Below are 16,982 nucleotides of genomic sequence, written 5' to 3' on the forward strand. Positions count from 1 at the left end.
TTTTTTTGCATAAAGAAGAGCATGCCTGCTTTAGCAGTTGCATTGATAAGATGGGCATGGTGGAAAGGAGAACGGGGGGGGGTAGTACATTGCTTCCCATGTGTCCCCATCTTACGTTTCCCTGGCCATCACCTTGGGAAAGGACTCATCTCGTGTCCCGCTGTGAGGTCTTCAAGGTTTCCGCTGTAAATTCATCAAGCTTCAAAGCCGGGAGTGGAAATGGCTTGTGTTGGCCAACAAGCGTTGCGCCAAAATCTTCTGACCACAGCCTGGCCGCATAGTTTCGGTTTCTGAGCTTCGCCACTCACCCACGGCAACCGCAGTTGTCAGGCCACACATTCATCAGTAGTCCAATCTCAGCTCTGTGCCACTTTCAGATGCCGACTGGCGCGTCGCTGGTCATTTCTTTTTTCTTTTTAGAAGCAGTCTCGCCGTTCTAACGCCAGTATGCGTCCCCCCCCCCAACTTGCGTCCACTTTGTTCTTCCAACATGCCAAAACTGGGTGCTTATCACAGGTTTACAGGTGTTTGTACGATGGGCCGCCTCATAAGACCACTCCATTTTTGCATTTTCGGCGGGCATTTTTTATTTATTTATTTTTTTGTTGTGGGGGGCGGGGGGTGGGGGGGGCTTATTTACATGACCTTCGTATAATTCAGGCATTTCTTTCAATCCCTCGAACTTGAAATTAATGAGGTTTTACTAGCCACCATGTGATTTTTTGTTTCCAGTCTTGTCATTTTATGGATTTCATTTTGCATGACGGCATTGCAGGTTGGCTACTGTTATACTGTCTAACCAAGTATTATGCATTTCTGTGCATGTCATTTTAAGCATGAAATGCTTTTAGCTCCCGTTGTCGGCAGTGTGGTGATGTCACGCCGAGACCGAGAGCCAACATCTGGGCACTGAATTCCACTCATCCGGGCACTGAAACAAGAGCATCCGGGCACCGTACGAGATTTAACGAGACTCTAAGAGAGAGGGCCGGTTAGAGCAAGAGGGGAGCTCCAGGGCGAAAAGGGCTTTGTGCGGAAAAACTGCTTCCGCGCCATCCCCAAGGATGGCGCTGCGGTCCCACACTCACGCATGTAAAAGACCGGCCGCTGGACCTTCAGCTCATGAAGTTTCCCCCTTTAGCAAGCAGATGTATACACGCTCGCGGAGTATACATTGCTCTATTCTGCAGATACATTCTTGTCAGGCCTGCGTCTCGTCGTGTCCGCGTACGCTTCTGCATCGTCCTGCATTTCAATGCCACCACCGTCACAGCTGCTTAAGCCAAGCAATGGAGCCTGACAGAAACCGGATACAGCTGACGAGGCAGGGCGGAAGAGATTCCCCAGACACTCACAGGAAACGATTGCGTCCACTTGGACCAGTGCACAGTATGTGTGGTGTGGTGTGTTGAACACAAGACCGATTTCAAGATTTTGACTAGTACCATCTACAACCAATGTGTTATGCCCGTAAACATTTCATGCTTACTCTACTCTCGGTTACGGGAGAGGCAGAGATTTTTTTTTGTACGGTGCTGGGGCAGTGTAGTTTAGTTTATTTCAGTTACAAAGACCATACACTATTTTGAAAAAAAAAAAATAAAGGCAGCAACATTTGCTTGTTTATCATTTTCTGAAATATTTTTTTTTATACTGAACAGATAACAGATGTTCAGTTTGATATGCGAAGCCACTTTTTCTTCACATTTGTATTCAATTCATATTCGAAAGTTTCAGTGTTCGCACGCCCCCACTTAGCAGCCTTTCGGAGCAAAAGAACACACCCTGTTTATTAAGCCCCATCCATTTGAGCTGTATCTTGCGGGTACTTACCTATGGGGCAGAAACGTGGAGGCTAACCGAGAGGGTTCAGCTTAAGTTAAGGAGAACGCAGTGAGCTGTGGAAAGAAAAATGGTAGGTGTAACGTTAAGAGATCGGAAGCGGGCGGAGTGGGTGAGAGAACAAATGCGCGTTAATGATATCCTAGTTCATATCAAGAGGAAGAAGTGGGCTTGGGCAGGGCATGTAATGCGACGGCAAGATAGCCGCTGGTCCTTAAGAGTAACGTTATGGATTCCAAGGGAAGGCAAGCATAGCAGTGGGCGGCAGAAAGGTAGGTGGGCGGATGAGATTAAGAAATTTGCGGGGATACGGTGGCCGCAACTGGCGAAGGACAGGGTTAGTTGGAGAGACATGGTAGGGGGCCTCTGCCCTGCAGTGGGTGTAGTCAGGCTGATGATGATGATTTGAGCATGTCTGCTAGTGCATGTTGGTCCCAGTTGCAATTCTCTGTTGTGGTGAATGAAAGTGGAGGACTGTCGTGTTGCTGTGCAGCTGCCGGGCCAATGTGGAGGCTGCGCAGCGCCCTGTGGTGCCCGAGCTGCCCGTGCGTGCTGCGTGTGAGCCGGAGGCAAGGCCCAGCCTGGCCATGCTGCAGCTCCACCTGGTGGCCTTCCTGGGGGCCTGCCTGGCACTCTCCTCCTGGGTGCTCACCTCGGCCACGGCCGCCACCTGGCGACACTTCTGGTGCAGGTACTGTGGGGGGGGGGGGGGGGGGGGAATGGATTATTGGGTGCTCTTATTTCAGTGCAGGAGATCTGTTATGTATTTATTTATTTATTTATACATACTGCAGCCCTATTGGGCTATGGCAGGGGTGGGTGTGAACAAAACACGGTAGAGAAACATGGAGCACGACAATGGCAAACATCCCCAACAATATGAGTGCAATGCAAGAAAAACGACAGCACTATTCAATAGCCGCTAAAAAAGCCCCGCCGCAGTGGCTCAGTGGTTACGGCGCTCGGCTGCTGGCCCGTAAGGCGCGGGTTCGATCCCGGCCGCTGCGGCCCAATTTCGATGAGGGCGAAATTCTAGAGGCCCGTGTACTGTGCAATGTCAGTGCACCTTAAAGAACCTCAGGTGGTCGAAATTTCTGGTGCCCTTCACTACGGCGTCCCTCGTAGCCTGAGTTGCTTTGGGACGTTAAACCCCAATAAACCAAACCAAACCAAACCAATAGCCGCTAAAAACAGCTCTGAAGGAAGAGAGCGAGTGGAACCAGGTAAAGAATTCCAACATTCCGTTACACGTGGAGAGAAACTGTATTTAAAAGTGTCCGTGCGGGCGAAATAAGGAGTGATGTTTAGGCTGTGGTGACTTCTAGTTTTAGATTGCATAGCAGGGATTAGATAATCATTTGCAGAGGTCCGGCAAGAATAGTTAATTATACAATGCAGAAATTTTAAACACTCAGGCCTTCGTTGAGATGAGAGTGGTTGCAGGCCCAGTGATGGAAGTGCTGTGGAAGGTAAAAAATTCTTACTAAACCTGTGGTATATGAAGCGAACAGCTTTCTTCTGCACTGCCTCGATTTGGTTAATTTCGCATTGTTTGTGCAGGTTCCAGACAGGGGAGGCGTATTTAAGTAGCAGATGGATGGATGGATAGCAAGTGATTTATACATTAGTGGTTTCATATTTCTAGGAGCAGCTTTATAGCTATATAGGTGGTCTTTGTGAGTATTTGTCAAATTTAAAAGCTGTGTGTGAACCCTGTAATTTACAGATAATTTTTCAAAATTGCTGCTCGCCGTAGCTTGCAGCCAGTTAGGGTGAGTGTGCGATGAGGGGCTGGTTGTTATGACATGATTACATAACATAAAACAAGCATATAAAACATCAACAGGACGAGCTCAGCTTGTCCTGATTGCCTTTCTCCTGTGTCTTGTCCCCTGCTCAGTTTTATGTTTTGTAATCAGTTAGGGCAGCAGCTCACAGTGCATTCCCAAGCAGCGTAGATAATTGGCCCAGTATTGGCGATGGATGGTTTCATTCTGGTCCCTTGTAGGAGTGGCCTTTGCCACTGTCTCCATTACAGTCAACGACCGAAAATTCGGACGCCTGATTTTTCGGACATGCTTGATTATTCGGACCTTTTCGCGGCACCACGACATGGCCCATAGAGCCAATGTGTAAGAGCGCTTGAAATTTTGGACGCACCGCAACTGACCACTCGATTTTTCGGACCTCGTCCGCACTCGCCGCCAGTACCCATGCCGCCATATAATGTGTACAGTGGAACCTCATTAATTCAGACTGCAGGAGATATCGAAAACTTGATCAAACAAAACGAAATTCAAGCTTAAAGGGAGCCTCTTGCGACGCTGAAATTCTGCGCGAGTCGGCACATTGCGCTCGCGTGTTTTCGAATTCGTACTGTCCTTGAATCTCTTCCGCCGCACGAACTTGAACCGTAGTCTGAGTTCACGGCACTCATCTGTGCCGAGTCTTGAGTCCCGAACACGGAACGCGAATACGATCGCGGAGCGCTTGATCGCGAAGGCTACGCGCACGCCGTGGCCTCCGCGATCGAAGCGCGCTTCGGGCGCGCCGCCGGATCTTATCGCGGCCGCGATCTGCTCCGGCACTGCGCCGTTTGCGGAGGCCACGCGCGCGCACCGGAGCTTCCAAGTGCAGTCTATGGATGGCGCCGTGATCATTATCATCAACATTTTTCTCTGTCGCGATTTTCCGCTGTTCACATCGGCATCAGTATCACCAGCTCCAGCCTTTCGTGGCGTGTCAGCATGCGTGTTAGCGCGTTCGCCGTGATAGTGGCTTTCGCGTGCTGCCGCCGAGCTTCACAGTTTTAGAGCGATGGGCAAGCACTACACGGCTGGGAGTTAGCTCTCGAACGCGGTCGGTAAGCGTGCGGCGGGCGGGAAATTCGACGTGGCCGAGAAGTGCGTCCGATGATGGTGCAACCAAAAGAGAAACGCAAGCTGCAAAAAGCGCGCTTTCCGAGTCAAGCCGTGCGAGTTTCCTGAACTGGAAGAAGAGCTGCTCCTCTATGTGATGGAATTTCGGAACAACGGCTGCGCGTTGACAGCGGACATGTTGCACGGCTTCTTTTGGCATGAGCGTGCACCAGAGCGCAGCACCAGCTCAGGAGTCTAAATACTTCACGAGTGACGATTGAACGTAGAATAAATGTCGCTCATTCCCTGGTTGGTGTGTTTTTACTTAAAAAAAATTTTTTTTTCACATATCGCGTGTATGGGCAGCACCCCGAAAATTGGCCCTCGAATCTGGAAAAAAAAAAGTGCGGCCCTTATACGCGTTTATACGGTATTTCGCGTGGCGAAATATAGTCATGAGGAGCTTTAGAATGTGTGCAATACAATTGGCCGCTTTCTCCGGCATAGTGGAAATAAGTTCGCAATTTTTCCGGTGAAATTTGATTTTCCGGACTGCCCGATTTTTCGGTCGTTTTCGCGGTCCCTAGAGAGTCCGAAAAATCGGTCGTCGACTGTATTGGGCCAATCACCTGTGCTGATTGAGATCTTAGCTGCTTCTGCCCTGATGACATCAGTGGGCAGCCTGGGCGAGCCTTCTCATTGGGCGTGCCAGGTGTCATGGGCAGGATGAGGCTAGTCATATGAGAGTACAGCCCCAACTTGTTTTCTTTGTTTGGTTTTTTTATTTTCTGTTACGCTGCTAGCCACCCTCCGGGATTTTCCCATGGCATTTCGCTCTGCTACTTGGACAACCGGTTACGCTGACGACTATGACACGGAAGCCGGGAATGGGTGCCTAGGAGCTGCGTCCTGACACGTTTAGATTCCCTCGTGTCTCTCCGCACTTTGGCATAGAGTCTGGCTGTGGCATTGATGTGGTCTGCGCCGCTTGCTCTGTGCAGGACTGTGTTGCGGCAGCCACCGCAGGATCCCCCCCGCGTGCAACGCCACAAGCTGGTGGCAGAGGCCTTCACCCGGCGGCACGAACTCAGTCGCGGAGGGCACGGCTCTATCAGCTTCCACAGTGCACACGATGACCCCGTCGGTGAGCCGTGGTTTGCTTTCTTTGCTCCCAAGCGCGGCCTCCTGGGAAGTTTTGGAGCAGGGTGTTTACTCACATTGCCTCCTTGTGCTGCTTGCATTTTCCTCAAAACAAGGTGGGAGGGGTCTTGCAGAAGGCACAAGAGAGGCGTCTGGTTTAACACCAACTCTGGGCCTCAGCATTCATTGCACTGGTGTGCCCAACTAGAGCTTCTGAACAAGGGTTCATGCACTGGGTATTGCAGAATACCTGTGGGTTCCTTTTTGTGTTCCCTTAGCACCTGAGCGCCACTTTATTATGCGACACCATTAGAGAACGGTTGTGCAATTGTTGGAGCGTTTAGATTATTGAACCAAATAATGCGGTATTCAATTTGGGTTTCAAAGTGAATAGCAGTATTCAGAAGCCTTGAATATTTTCCAAGTATTTGGAAGTTCAAGAATTTAGAAAAATAAGCTGCTTGGTGGAGCAGTTGGTGGTCTTATGTGCATTCTGGTACTTCTGCACAATTGCACCGCTCTGGGTGTCGGCACGCATTGTGCACATAGCATGACGGCCACGTGCATCAACTCTGCCTTTGACAGCTGCACGATTCAGCATGTTGCCGATGAGACCACGTGTTGGGATAAAGTCCAGATGAGAAAGTGCTGCGGCAGGAAATGCACTGCACCCACCGCACAAAAAGCCTGAAAAGTGAAGATGATAAGAAAGATAAGACTGCAGAACCACCAAACATCACTGAGGTTAGCGCTTTGTTGGCGGTGGCTATCGCAATTGTGGTGTCACTAAAAACCAACTTCGAAGTAGTTGATACCTTACTGTTTACACTTTTTGGCAGTTGAAATTAGATGAAAGGTGAAACGCCATTAATTGTAGGTACCACGATAAGAAAGCCGGTGCCGTGAGGCAATTTGGGCAGTCTTCTGGCTTGCGTGGTGTCTTCAGTGATGTTTGTCGACTTTCCCGTAATGCACAACTCGAGCGGTAGCTTCCTCTGGCAGTGGTATGAACGCAAGCTCATGCATGCGCAATGTCGTCACTTGACCGTATGCTGCGCGGATGAGGTTGGAGAAATTGCAGCATCAGTTGCGGCGTGTCCAGAATTTCGATTTCTGAAAAATCTGTCAGCTGCTTTTGTATTTAATATCAGCAGCATGTAAAGAATTGCACAGTAAAAGCTTGAGACTATAATGCTTAAAAGGGGAGGCTACCCTTGAGCATCAACTTTTTTATTTCTTGAGATACTATCTGGATGAAATTTTCAAGGTAAGCTTGTAGCACAAACATTTGAAGAACTACCAAGTCTCTTGGTGCTGTGCCCACTGGCTCTCAAGTTACAGGAGTATATCAAGGTGGTTTACATGGGTTCCTTGGGACAGGCCAGGAGAATTTGCAGAATGTGCTGGCACTGTGAAATTCAGCATAGTCATTCCTGGATAGGTACCCCACGGCAAGACAAGGCCCTTTTTCTAAATTTCTTTGCGGAAAAATTTTAGCACAGCCCTGAATATAGTGTTACTTATTAGACCTGCATTAACCAGATTTTATTTGTTTATTTCAAATTCCAGAGGCAATATCTTAAAAAATGGGCTTGTCTTGCCCTCAGAAATTTATTCAGGTGTGGTATAAAAGAAACCCCATGAAATTTTGATAAGTGGTTTCCAAGATACGACTTTCCCTAGCAGCCACACCGGGCAAAAAATTGATTCTGAGAAAATGGCCTTACAAGACTTAGAGAACATCAACCTTTTTGTTTCTTGAGATATCTTGATGAAATTTTCAGGGTAGGCTCACAGCATGAATATCTGAAGAATTACCAAGTTTCATAGAGTTGTGCCCACTGGTTCTCAAGTTACATTAGTATATCGAGGTGGTTTACATGGGTTCTTTGGGACAGGCCAGGAGAATTTGCAGAATGTGTTGGCACTGTGAAATTAATTATGATAATTCCTGAATAGGCACCTCAGGCAACAACAAGGCCCTTCTTCTTTGGTAAAAAATTTTAGCACAGCGCTGAATTACTACTTAGACATGCACTAATTAACCAAATTTTATTTATCAACAATCCCAAACACAATACAGTCGATCCCGGATATATAGAACCCGGATATATCGAATTATTGCCTATATCGAACAGATGTAGAATCCCCTTGGGAATCTCATGCAAAAGTATAGCAAATTTGTTTACGTTTATCGAACTCCCGTGCACCCTATATTTGATATATCGAACTCCGTGCCATGCCGCGCCCCTGGAAGTGGGCTTCTCCCACTAGCGCGCGCTCCTGCAAATGGGCTTCTCCTAATAAGAGTTCACACGGCACTGGCCTTGGACTGCTGCGCTCTAAGTCACGTGATGGGAACTTTGTGGGGGGTGTGAAAGGAAATGGGAATGGCCACAGGGCCATGTTAAGGAGTTGCATGCAAGAGGGAAACCGTGCTGGCCGCAGGCCCGCAGACGCCTAATATCTGCATGCTGGTTGGCTGACTCCGCTGGCGTCGCCGAAGCAAGCGATGTCAGCTAGCCGGCGCCAACGTTTAAGCCATTTTGGCTGTTACTGCTGACGGTGTTGATTCGCACGTGACTGGTGTGGTTCTGATTGCTGTGCGGTCGTCGTTCTTTTCGCTTTGTTCGCGAAGCCAGTGTGAGTTCGCTTGTGACTTGTGCGGTGCCGTGCGTTTTCTTTTCGCTTTGGTTCGTGTTCGGGAGCCATGAACGCGAAAAAACGCAAGAATTTGGACTTGGCAACAAAGGCGGATATCATTCGACGGGTGGAGGCCGGCGAGAAAAAGTCGGTGGTTGCCGATGCGTTTGGAATTCCTCGCAACACGCTGAGTACAATCCTGAAGAACAAAGCTGGCGTGAAGTTGAAGGCAGTGCAATCCAGTCGTCCTGGAGCGTGTCGTATGCGTGCTCCGACCTACGACAAGGTCGAGAAAGCTTTGTACGCCTGGTTCTTAGAGACACGTGCCAGAAACATCCCTGTCGACGGCCCGATGCTCATGGAAAAAGCGAAATGGTTCGCTGTAGCCCTCGGAGAAGAGAGCTTCACTGGTGGCACGGGTTGGCAGCAGCGTTTTAAGAATCGCTACAGCATCGTAGGAAAGACACTCTCGGGTGAAAGCGAGGCTACCAGCAGCATTGTCGCTGTAGCCCTCGGAGAAGAGAGCTTCACTGGTGGCACGGGTTGGCAGCAGCGTTTTAAGAATCGCTACAGCATCGTAGGAAAGACACTCTCGGGTGAAAGCGAGGCTACCAGCAGCATTGTCACGGAGAAGTGGCTGTCCGAAGAGTGGCCAGAGATTTGCGAGAGCTTTTCGCCGTCGCAAATATTCAACGCAGACGAGACAGCATTGTTTTGGCAAATGCTGCCAAATAAGACTCTCCACCTGAAGGGCAGCGCATGCCATGGCGGGAAGAACAGCAAAGTGCGCGTGTCGATTTTGCTCGCGGCAAATATGGATGGTTCATGCAGACTGCGGCCACTGGTTATCGGCAAAAGCAGGTCACCACGCTGTTTTAAAAACACGAAAGGCCTCCCGGTTCGGTACGCATTTAATAAGAAGGCTTGGATGACACGCGATCTTTTCACCGAGTGGCTTCAAACGTGGGATTCCGAGCTGCAGAAGTCGGGCCGCAAGGTTTGTCTTCTTCTTGACAACTGCTCTGCCCATCATGTCGTCTGCCAGTTGAAGCAGATCACCATCAAATTTCTGCCGCCAAATACAACTGCGAAACTTCAACCTCTCGATCAGGGCATAGTGAAGGCATTTAAGGTTGGGTACAGACGGCGACTGGTGCGAAGGCTCCTAATCAACCTTCGGTTGAATATCGATCTCAAGTTGGACCTCCTAGCAGCCATACAGATGCTGGCTGGCGCTTGGAATGACGTGAAGCAAAACACGATTGTTAACTGCTTCCGCAAAGCCGGGTTTGTGGTGGCTTCAGACGACAGATGTCTAGACACAGAAGACGACGGCGCTGGATGCCTGGATAGCGAATTTTGTGAGCTGTCGGCGTTTGCAGGTGCCGTCCCAGACGGCGTAACAGCACAAGATTTTGTCAGTGTTGACGACGACGTGCAGGCCGTTGCGGATCTTGCTGATGCTGACATCGTGGCTGACATCATCGATACCGAGGAAGCGGACCAGAGCAGTGACGAAGATTGTGGCGAAGAGACCCAGCCGCCATGCACTGCGGCTGAACTTGCATCCGCATTTAGCGTAATTCGTCGTTGTTGTGGTGCAATAGAAGGCACTGGACTTTCTCATTTGGATACTCTCGACAAGCTTGAGGACAGCTTAATGAACTGCATGGTGCAGAGGAAGAGGCAAGCAAAGCTCACTGACTTTTTTCTTGCGAAATAAAGCGCGCTGGTCGTGGAGTTGTGCTTTCGTTTTTATGGACTTTAGAGGGGTAAATCGGTAAGTTCCCACTTGCTACATCCGCGGGAAATTGTCCGAGATTTGCGCAATTTTAAAATAAGCGTCTAATAGGCATATTTTATATTTCGAATTATTGATATATCGAACTTTTTCGCGATCCCCTTCGAGTTCGATATATCCGGGATCGACTGTATCTTCAATAAATGGGCTTTTCTTGCCCTCAAAAATTTATTTATGTACAGGATAAAAAGAAAACCACATGGAAATCCAATTAGTGGTTTCTGAGATATGCTGAAAGGAGTTTGATGAAGCTCCCTAGCACCTCCTCCCATCTTTTGTTTCTTTGCACGTAAATATGCTGGGCGCCATTCGAGGGAAACGAGAGATCGCATGCGAAGCGGGTGATCACAGATCAGAAAAGGCAGCTGCATTGACCCACAGCTTGACGCTTTGCCATGTCATTGTCGTCCTACTGCTGTGCTCTACTGAGTGTTGCGTGGTCTCGTGGAGAGGTCGTCCAAGATGACTGCTTGAACACCTTTTGACTCGGCAGGCATGACCCTGGACATGAACAGCGTGACCTCGCAAGACCTGTCGTCCACTTGGGCAGCAGCACTGCCGGGGTTCTTGCACCGGCGTGGTGCTGTGGCGGGGCCCAGTGCCATTCCACCGGTGCGGCGCTACTCATCCACCTCGGGTGAGTGCACATCTGTGTCTCTTCCACTGGCAGTGGACTGTGCTTTCTTTCTTCACCAGCACAAGCACCCAGGTGCTCTAGTGTAAGGCGGGACATGGGTCTTAGAGCATTTTTTTTATTTACAGAGCAAATGCAATGAAGCTGCACAGACTTATTCAGTTTTTTCTGCTGATTTCAAATACGAAATTTGTTTATTTCTAGGCCAGTTAGTTTCAGAGATATTAATATATATCATGCCATTGTCTGCTCCAACAATAGAAAAAAAAATGGGCCACCAGAAATTTGGTTTTAAAGGGACAGTGAGGAGAGCATTATTAATATTTTTTTTATAGCAAAATCTGATAGTTCGGCTTGTCATGGCTTTGTTGCCACTTGGCCGGCAGCGAAAGATGCATTTATTTCTAAGAAATTTGGATTCGAAGATGAAATCAAGTTTTTCCCGCCGCTCTGATTCAAACTTGGGATTCTCTTATGACGACACAGGACTAAGTGACATGAAACATGACGTGCACATGACGTAACGCAGACTCCGTGATTTCTGACGGCCAGCAGTGCGGCCTAGCAGCAGCCGAAAAGAAAGCTACTGCCGGCCGCACGTTGAAGGCATCTATCGGCTATTGCGGCCGTTGCTACAGTCGCTTCGCTTACGTTTGCACTGGCATTTTGGCAGCGTTACGATGGATCTCATTCTAGAAGTCATCAACGAAGTTCTCGCAAATAGACACCTTTAGCATACCGTGTACCTTGTTACCTCTAGCGGAATACCGGGAGCCCGCCTAATGCCGGTGAGCAGGTGCTGATTGGTCCCAATGCTTCAGGCGCGCGCGTAGCTGCCGGGCCCGTGGCGCCATCTGGCGACGTCAAGGAGATTTGCGCATGCATTGGCTGCGCCTCAGTGATTCGTCGAATCTTGTGTTCTAGTGTTTCTAGAACCATTGGTTCTAGCAACACTGTTTTGTCCTATGACGTCATCACGCTTGTACTTGCGAGTTTGGCCTGTGGCGGCGATACCTGTATTTTGGTTCTTGCTCTTTTCTACCGTATTTTCCGGTGTACAAGACGCACCCTTGTATAAGACGCACCCGCCATATATGCAGGCTGTCATTGAAAAAATTGGTATATAAGACGCACCCGTGTATAAGACGCACCCCAATTTACCCAGTTCGGCTAGTGAGGTTTAATTAAACATGCTTATGCGACCATCGGAAAATGCACCGTACGTGTGAGAAGTTCTTAAGCAACGCTAAGTGATCGAAAAAGGCAACACTCACGCCATACCAGCCCACGTTTTAGCACAAAAGAAAAAAAGAGAAAGAACTCTCTTTATGTCCATAACAATTTATTTTTACATAAAACCTTCAAAGTCTTCATCTTCGGATGAGCTATCGAAAAGGCAACGCGTCTGAAGCATTCTCTTCGCCCTACGTACTTGCAAAGGGTGACTAAAAAAAAAAAATCGGCTTCTCTTGGCTTGTCTTGACAATGGCGAGAAGCGCGACTGTCGCCATCTTTTGGTATTTCACATTACCTTTGCTTGGGGCCTCCGAAACGGCCGCATGTTTAAGATCCCGGAAGTGGTCAACCCCGCCCTTTCATGATAAAGTTCACCTAAAAAAGTTGCGCACGGCGGTCCCCGTATTGAAGTATTAACCATGTTACTACCGCGTTATTGGTAGTAATATTTTTTCGGTGAAAAAAGCTTGAACATGAACCTGAGTAATTTCTGAACTCGCAAAAAAAACGGAAAATTCGCATATAAGACGCACCCTTGTATAGGACGCACCAGCAAGATTTTTGAAAAAAAACCGCGTCTTATACACCGGAAAATACGGTACGTTACAAGAGCTTTGTTGTCAGTATGAGTGGTGTTTTTGTAATCAGGAGCTGGTATTCTGTCGATACAAGCCAACTTCAATTTCTCCTCAGTGTCCCTTTAATATGTGGGTAGATACTACAATGTGTGAGGAATGCAACGCTGAAAGCTGTTTTCAGTTTTTTGTCCATGTGGACAAATGGGCTTAATAGTTAGTTTCATGTGTGTCATGTGTTTTCTGGCACATGACACAATGGCTGTACTGCCTTCGGCATATCACTGGTGAACACACGGTTGGGACAAAGTTTAGACATGAAAACAAACCCGCCGCGGTGGAACTGCGCTGTGCCCGCAGTACGAAGGGCCCGGAACAAGGAGGCAGAGATGGCAAGGTGATAAGAACCAACTAACGCCCAAAGCAAGTGCTCAGTCTGCATTGGCCTTTGTAATTAGGCCTAGCAACTGCAGCGAAAGTCGTTATCATAACCTTCGAAAGTGGAAGAGCCCACTTGCAGAATTTTGCACGAGGCCATGCTAGCAGCGGCAGAATGAGATTGGTTCATGCGATAAACCCCGGTAAAAAAAAAGCGAAGAGGATGCATTTGTATTGTTTTCCTTGAATTTTAACTCGGTCATCAGGTAATTTGCTTTGCCATTGTGCTTTTGCCATGGTCAAATTTATGAAAGTCTGCACAATATGCGATTGCTGGCAGTTCAGAAATTCTCTAATATCAATATCTCGGTTATGAATAAAAACCAGATATTGAACTTGTATGGAGTCTCCTTGTCAGGACCATTGGAATATTCAATTATATTAATGTAACATGCATGCATTTTGGAAATGAAGGAGTAATTACTTGTTAGCATCTACCCAAATGCAGCCAATGGCTACTGAGCTTTAAAAAGGATCTCGTCTTACTCATTACGTGCTAATGAGTAATTACCCCATTATTTTCGAATCTTACTCCCTATTGGAGGGGATTCCACTAAACAGATTGGGCCAGTGCGTGTATTTTTTGTCCATTTGTGCTTATTGACCCTCTCTTGATGATGCAGACGTGAGCCGGCAGCTGTCACTGAGCGTGCGCCGCCAATCCCTGGACTCCCAGATGAGCTACCAGGTGGCAGCTGAGCAGCACTGGCTGGCAGCACAACGTGCCATTGCTCGCCACCAGCGACGCAAGACACGCCGTGAGCGTGAACGGCTGCTGCACATGGGTGCCCTGCACAGACCCTCGCCCTTCCCACACCCGGCGGTAGCACGGCGGGGCAGCGACTCGTCCATGCAGAGCCTGGTGGCCGCTGCGGCGTCATCAACGCTGCATCGTGGCCTCCCGGCGGCCGCGGCAAAACCGTCCTCGGTGGCACGGGCGACAAGCACTGGAGACCTCAACCCTGGCTGTGTACTCTCCCAGAACCACCTCTCCCTGCTCCGGCCTTCCGCCGCAGCGCAGAGACGTGGCGAGCCGCTGATCAACCCGCCCTTCACGCACGGCATGTCCGAATCTGGGGCCACGCGCCTCTCCATGCGACGCAGCGCTGCAGCCCAGTCCGGCACTGCAGACAGTTCAGCGATGGCAGCAAGCGGCAGCTCTACCACAGCTCAGGCTGGCCAGGCCAATCCGGCAGCTCTTCAAATGCCTGGAATGATTCCAGGCTACCCCACCCTGGCTGCGGCCAACCCTTATGCTGCTTACCTGAGCTACTTAAACAGCCTTCGTGTGCCAGGGCACCCTCCACCCGAGGCTACCCTGCCTCCGTTTGGCTACCCTGCTCCGTTTGGCTACCCAGGCTTTCCCTTTTATGCACCTGGCCTCTACCCATACGGTCAGGGCTTTGCCTCTTACCCCGACCTTGATCCGGCGCACACCCCGCTCATCCCATTGCACCCGATGCCAGACAGTGCCAGTGAGGCTGGATTCATTCCCATCATAACGTCGGATTCGGACTTCACTGATGCAGGCATACATAGTCCCCATGTGCTGTCCGCACGGCATGCTGTGGAAGAGCGGGAGAGAGCACTGGCAGCAGCAATGGCCTCACTACCCCCCCGGCCTCAGACACATCAGGAGACGCAGACCGACCAACACCAGGAGACTGTCTTGACTCCAACTCCCTTGAGGAAGTCCCAGAACGAACGATCAGCAGCTGCCCAGAAGCAGCAGCAGCCAGAGACAATTGAGATGCGAGAGATCAAGTCCAACCAGTCGAGGTGGTCGAACACGTCAGCACTGTCCAAGGCACGGATGTCCAAGTCTCCACCGGGGCAGCACCAGAGGCTTTCATCGCAGGCGTCCAAGAGTCCATTGCACAGGTTCAGTTCAGTGTCTCCACCCGTCAATCAGTCGCCAGCAGCATTGTCACCTCTAGTCCAGCAGCAGCAGAGGGAAAGTGTGTCACCACGGTGTTGCGACAACTACCAGGGAGTAGCAATGCATGAACCTTGTGGCAGCAACAACAATAATACTCACTTAGCCAACCTGAACAGCCCCCCGTGGCCTGCATGCCACCAGCAAGTGCATCAGGGATTGCAGCACTGTTCGTGCCCACTTTACAATGCTGAGGTGCCACTGCACTCTCCTCCGCACAACAGTGGCTACCAGCAAGGAATGCTGTGCATGGACCAGTACCCCCTCTGTCCTGGACTAGCTTCCGGAAGCACTGAGCCCAACACTCTGGACTCAACCACATCGGGTCACTCAAACTCTGATGGGCCACACAGCTGCCACACGTATCTCTTCGCGCCAGTGGACAGTGCTGGAAACGGCTGTGCAACGCATTCCCCTGAACCGTGCCACCAGTGTGTGGCAGCAGTGCAACAACCTCAGGAGCAGCTCAGCGATGGCCATCACGCAGTGTCATCGCCTCCTCAGAGACCGCCTTTCAGTGGGTGTTGTGAAGGTTCGTCTACATCGCACCAACCGAATGCCAGTGGAGGCCCGCAAAGTCTTGCCGAGCCTGGCTTTGTGTCGAGGTGACCTCTCCGTTGCACAGGTTCCAGGGCGGCTCCTAGTTGCATCATTGTATGCTCTCATTTTTCATGCGTGCTGAAGAAGGAAAAACATATTGGACACTCTATTTGGGTGCTGACATTTTGCATGCCCAGGACTTTACACTCTCTAGCGCATCACTGTGTGTTTTAGCATTTGTTTTTTTTTCTAACATGTTTATTTCATAGATTTGTCAGACATTGCAAAACGTACTCAACAAGTGTGGTATCATACAGATTTTCATGGCAGCTTAGATGGGGTGGCCAGAATGGTGCATTCTTTTTATTGTGCGTTTCACAAGCTGTCGGGGCTTACCAAACATGCATATTAAAATTCACCATCGTTTTAATAGAAGGAAGAAAATAATCCAAAATTTTGTGATTTTAATAAAAAGCTTTCATGTGGACGATGATGGTGTCTGTAGCAGTTCTTGACAGGGTTGGTACAAAGCACTGAGCTAGTGAAAAGTGGGACACCGAGGTAACAGAACGGTTATTATGTCAAGGCGTCTGTTGTCACTTGTCTTTCAAATGTCTATTGGGGCTGATATCAATTGCTGTCCTCGACTGATTTCCGGTCACCTAGGGACTACCAAAATATCTGAAAAGTCGGGAAGTCTGAAAAAAATTTCAACTTTTAACTTAGTACCTAATTACTTATTTATTTCCCATACCCTCAATAGCCAAAGCATTAGAGAGGAGAGTGGGTTATAAGAATCAAAAATATAACACAAAAGTGACAGGCATACAATTCAGAAAATACAAAATAAGAAGAGGTAGCGTAAAATCTCAGAAAGCGAGAAAAAGGGAATATAACTGCAATAAATATAAAAAGCGAAAACAAGTCACGAATGGTATTAATAATGTTATTATTAATACCGTGGGAGAAAAATGCAATAATAAGCACTTAGGTGACGGTGTAGCTGACTTTTTCAGTATATAATTTCGCGCATTATTCACTCAATACGTGTGCGATCATTTCATGCATACTGTCCACGCAATACAGAAGGATCATTCTGTGTACAGTGAGTGCAAGCACGATGTGTTGTCTTGGTCAAAAGTCCTAAGGCCACAGCTTTCGCCTGAAGCTAAATGAATATCCCTAGAATGTTCTGTGTAGTGGATCATTCAAAACATAAGTCAAGCAGGAAGCTTCTCTACATCCAGAAGAAACCTTCTGCTCGCATTTCATGGTCCTTTGGTCTTTAATAGTGCCATATGGCTCTATTACGGTGCTGAAAAGCCTTTTGCCTTAACTC

The 16,982-nt window shown here is 48.9% G+C and overlaps 1 protein-coding gene across 3 annotated transcripts in view; it reads left to right on the forward strand.

Moving 5' to 3' along the window:
* smo (smoothened, frizzled class receptor) overlaps positions 1–16,133 on the forward strand; it is a 71,898-nt gene extending 55,765 nt beyond the window's left edge. For all 3 annotated transcript variants that reach the window (XM_089557855.1, XM_089557859.1, XM_089557863.1), the window contains 4 exons: positions 2,336–2,533; positions 5,702–5,844; positions 10,778–10,921; positions 13,791–16,133. In XM_089557855.1, coding sequence (XP_089413981.1) covers positions 2,336–2,533; positions 5,702–5,844; positions 10,778–10,921; positions 13,791–15,712 — 2,407 coding nt within the window. In that variant the 3' untranslated portion in view covers positions 15,713–16,133. The remainder of the gene's footprint in view (positions 1–2,335; positions 2,534–5,701; positions 5,845–10,777; positions 10,922–13,790) is intronic.
* The last annotated feature ends 849 nt before the right edge of the window (positions 16,134–16,982 follow it).

Source organism: Amblyomma mixtum, chromosome 1 (assembly GCF_055824585.1).
Source record: "Amblyomma mixtum isolate Tamu chromosome 1, ASM5582458v1, whole genome shotgun sequence".
NCBI classification, from domain to species: domain Eukaryota; kingdom Metazoa; phylum Arthropoda; class Arachnida; order Ixodida; family Ixodidae; genus Amblyomma; species Amblyomma mixtum.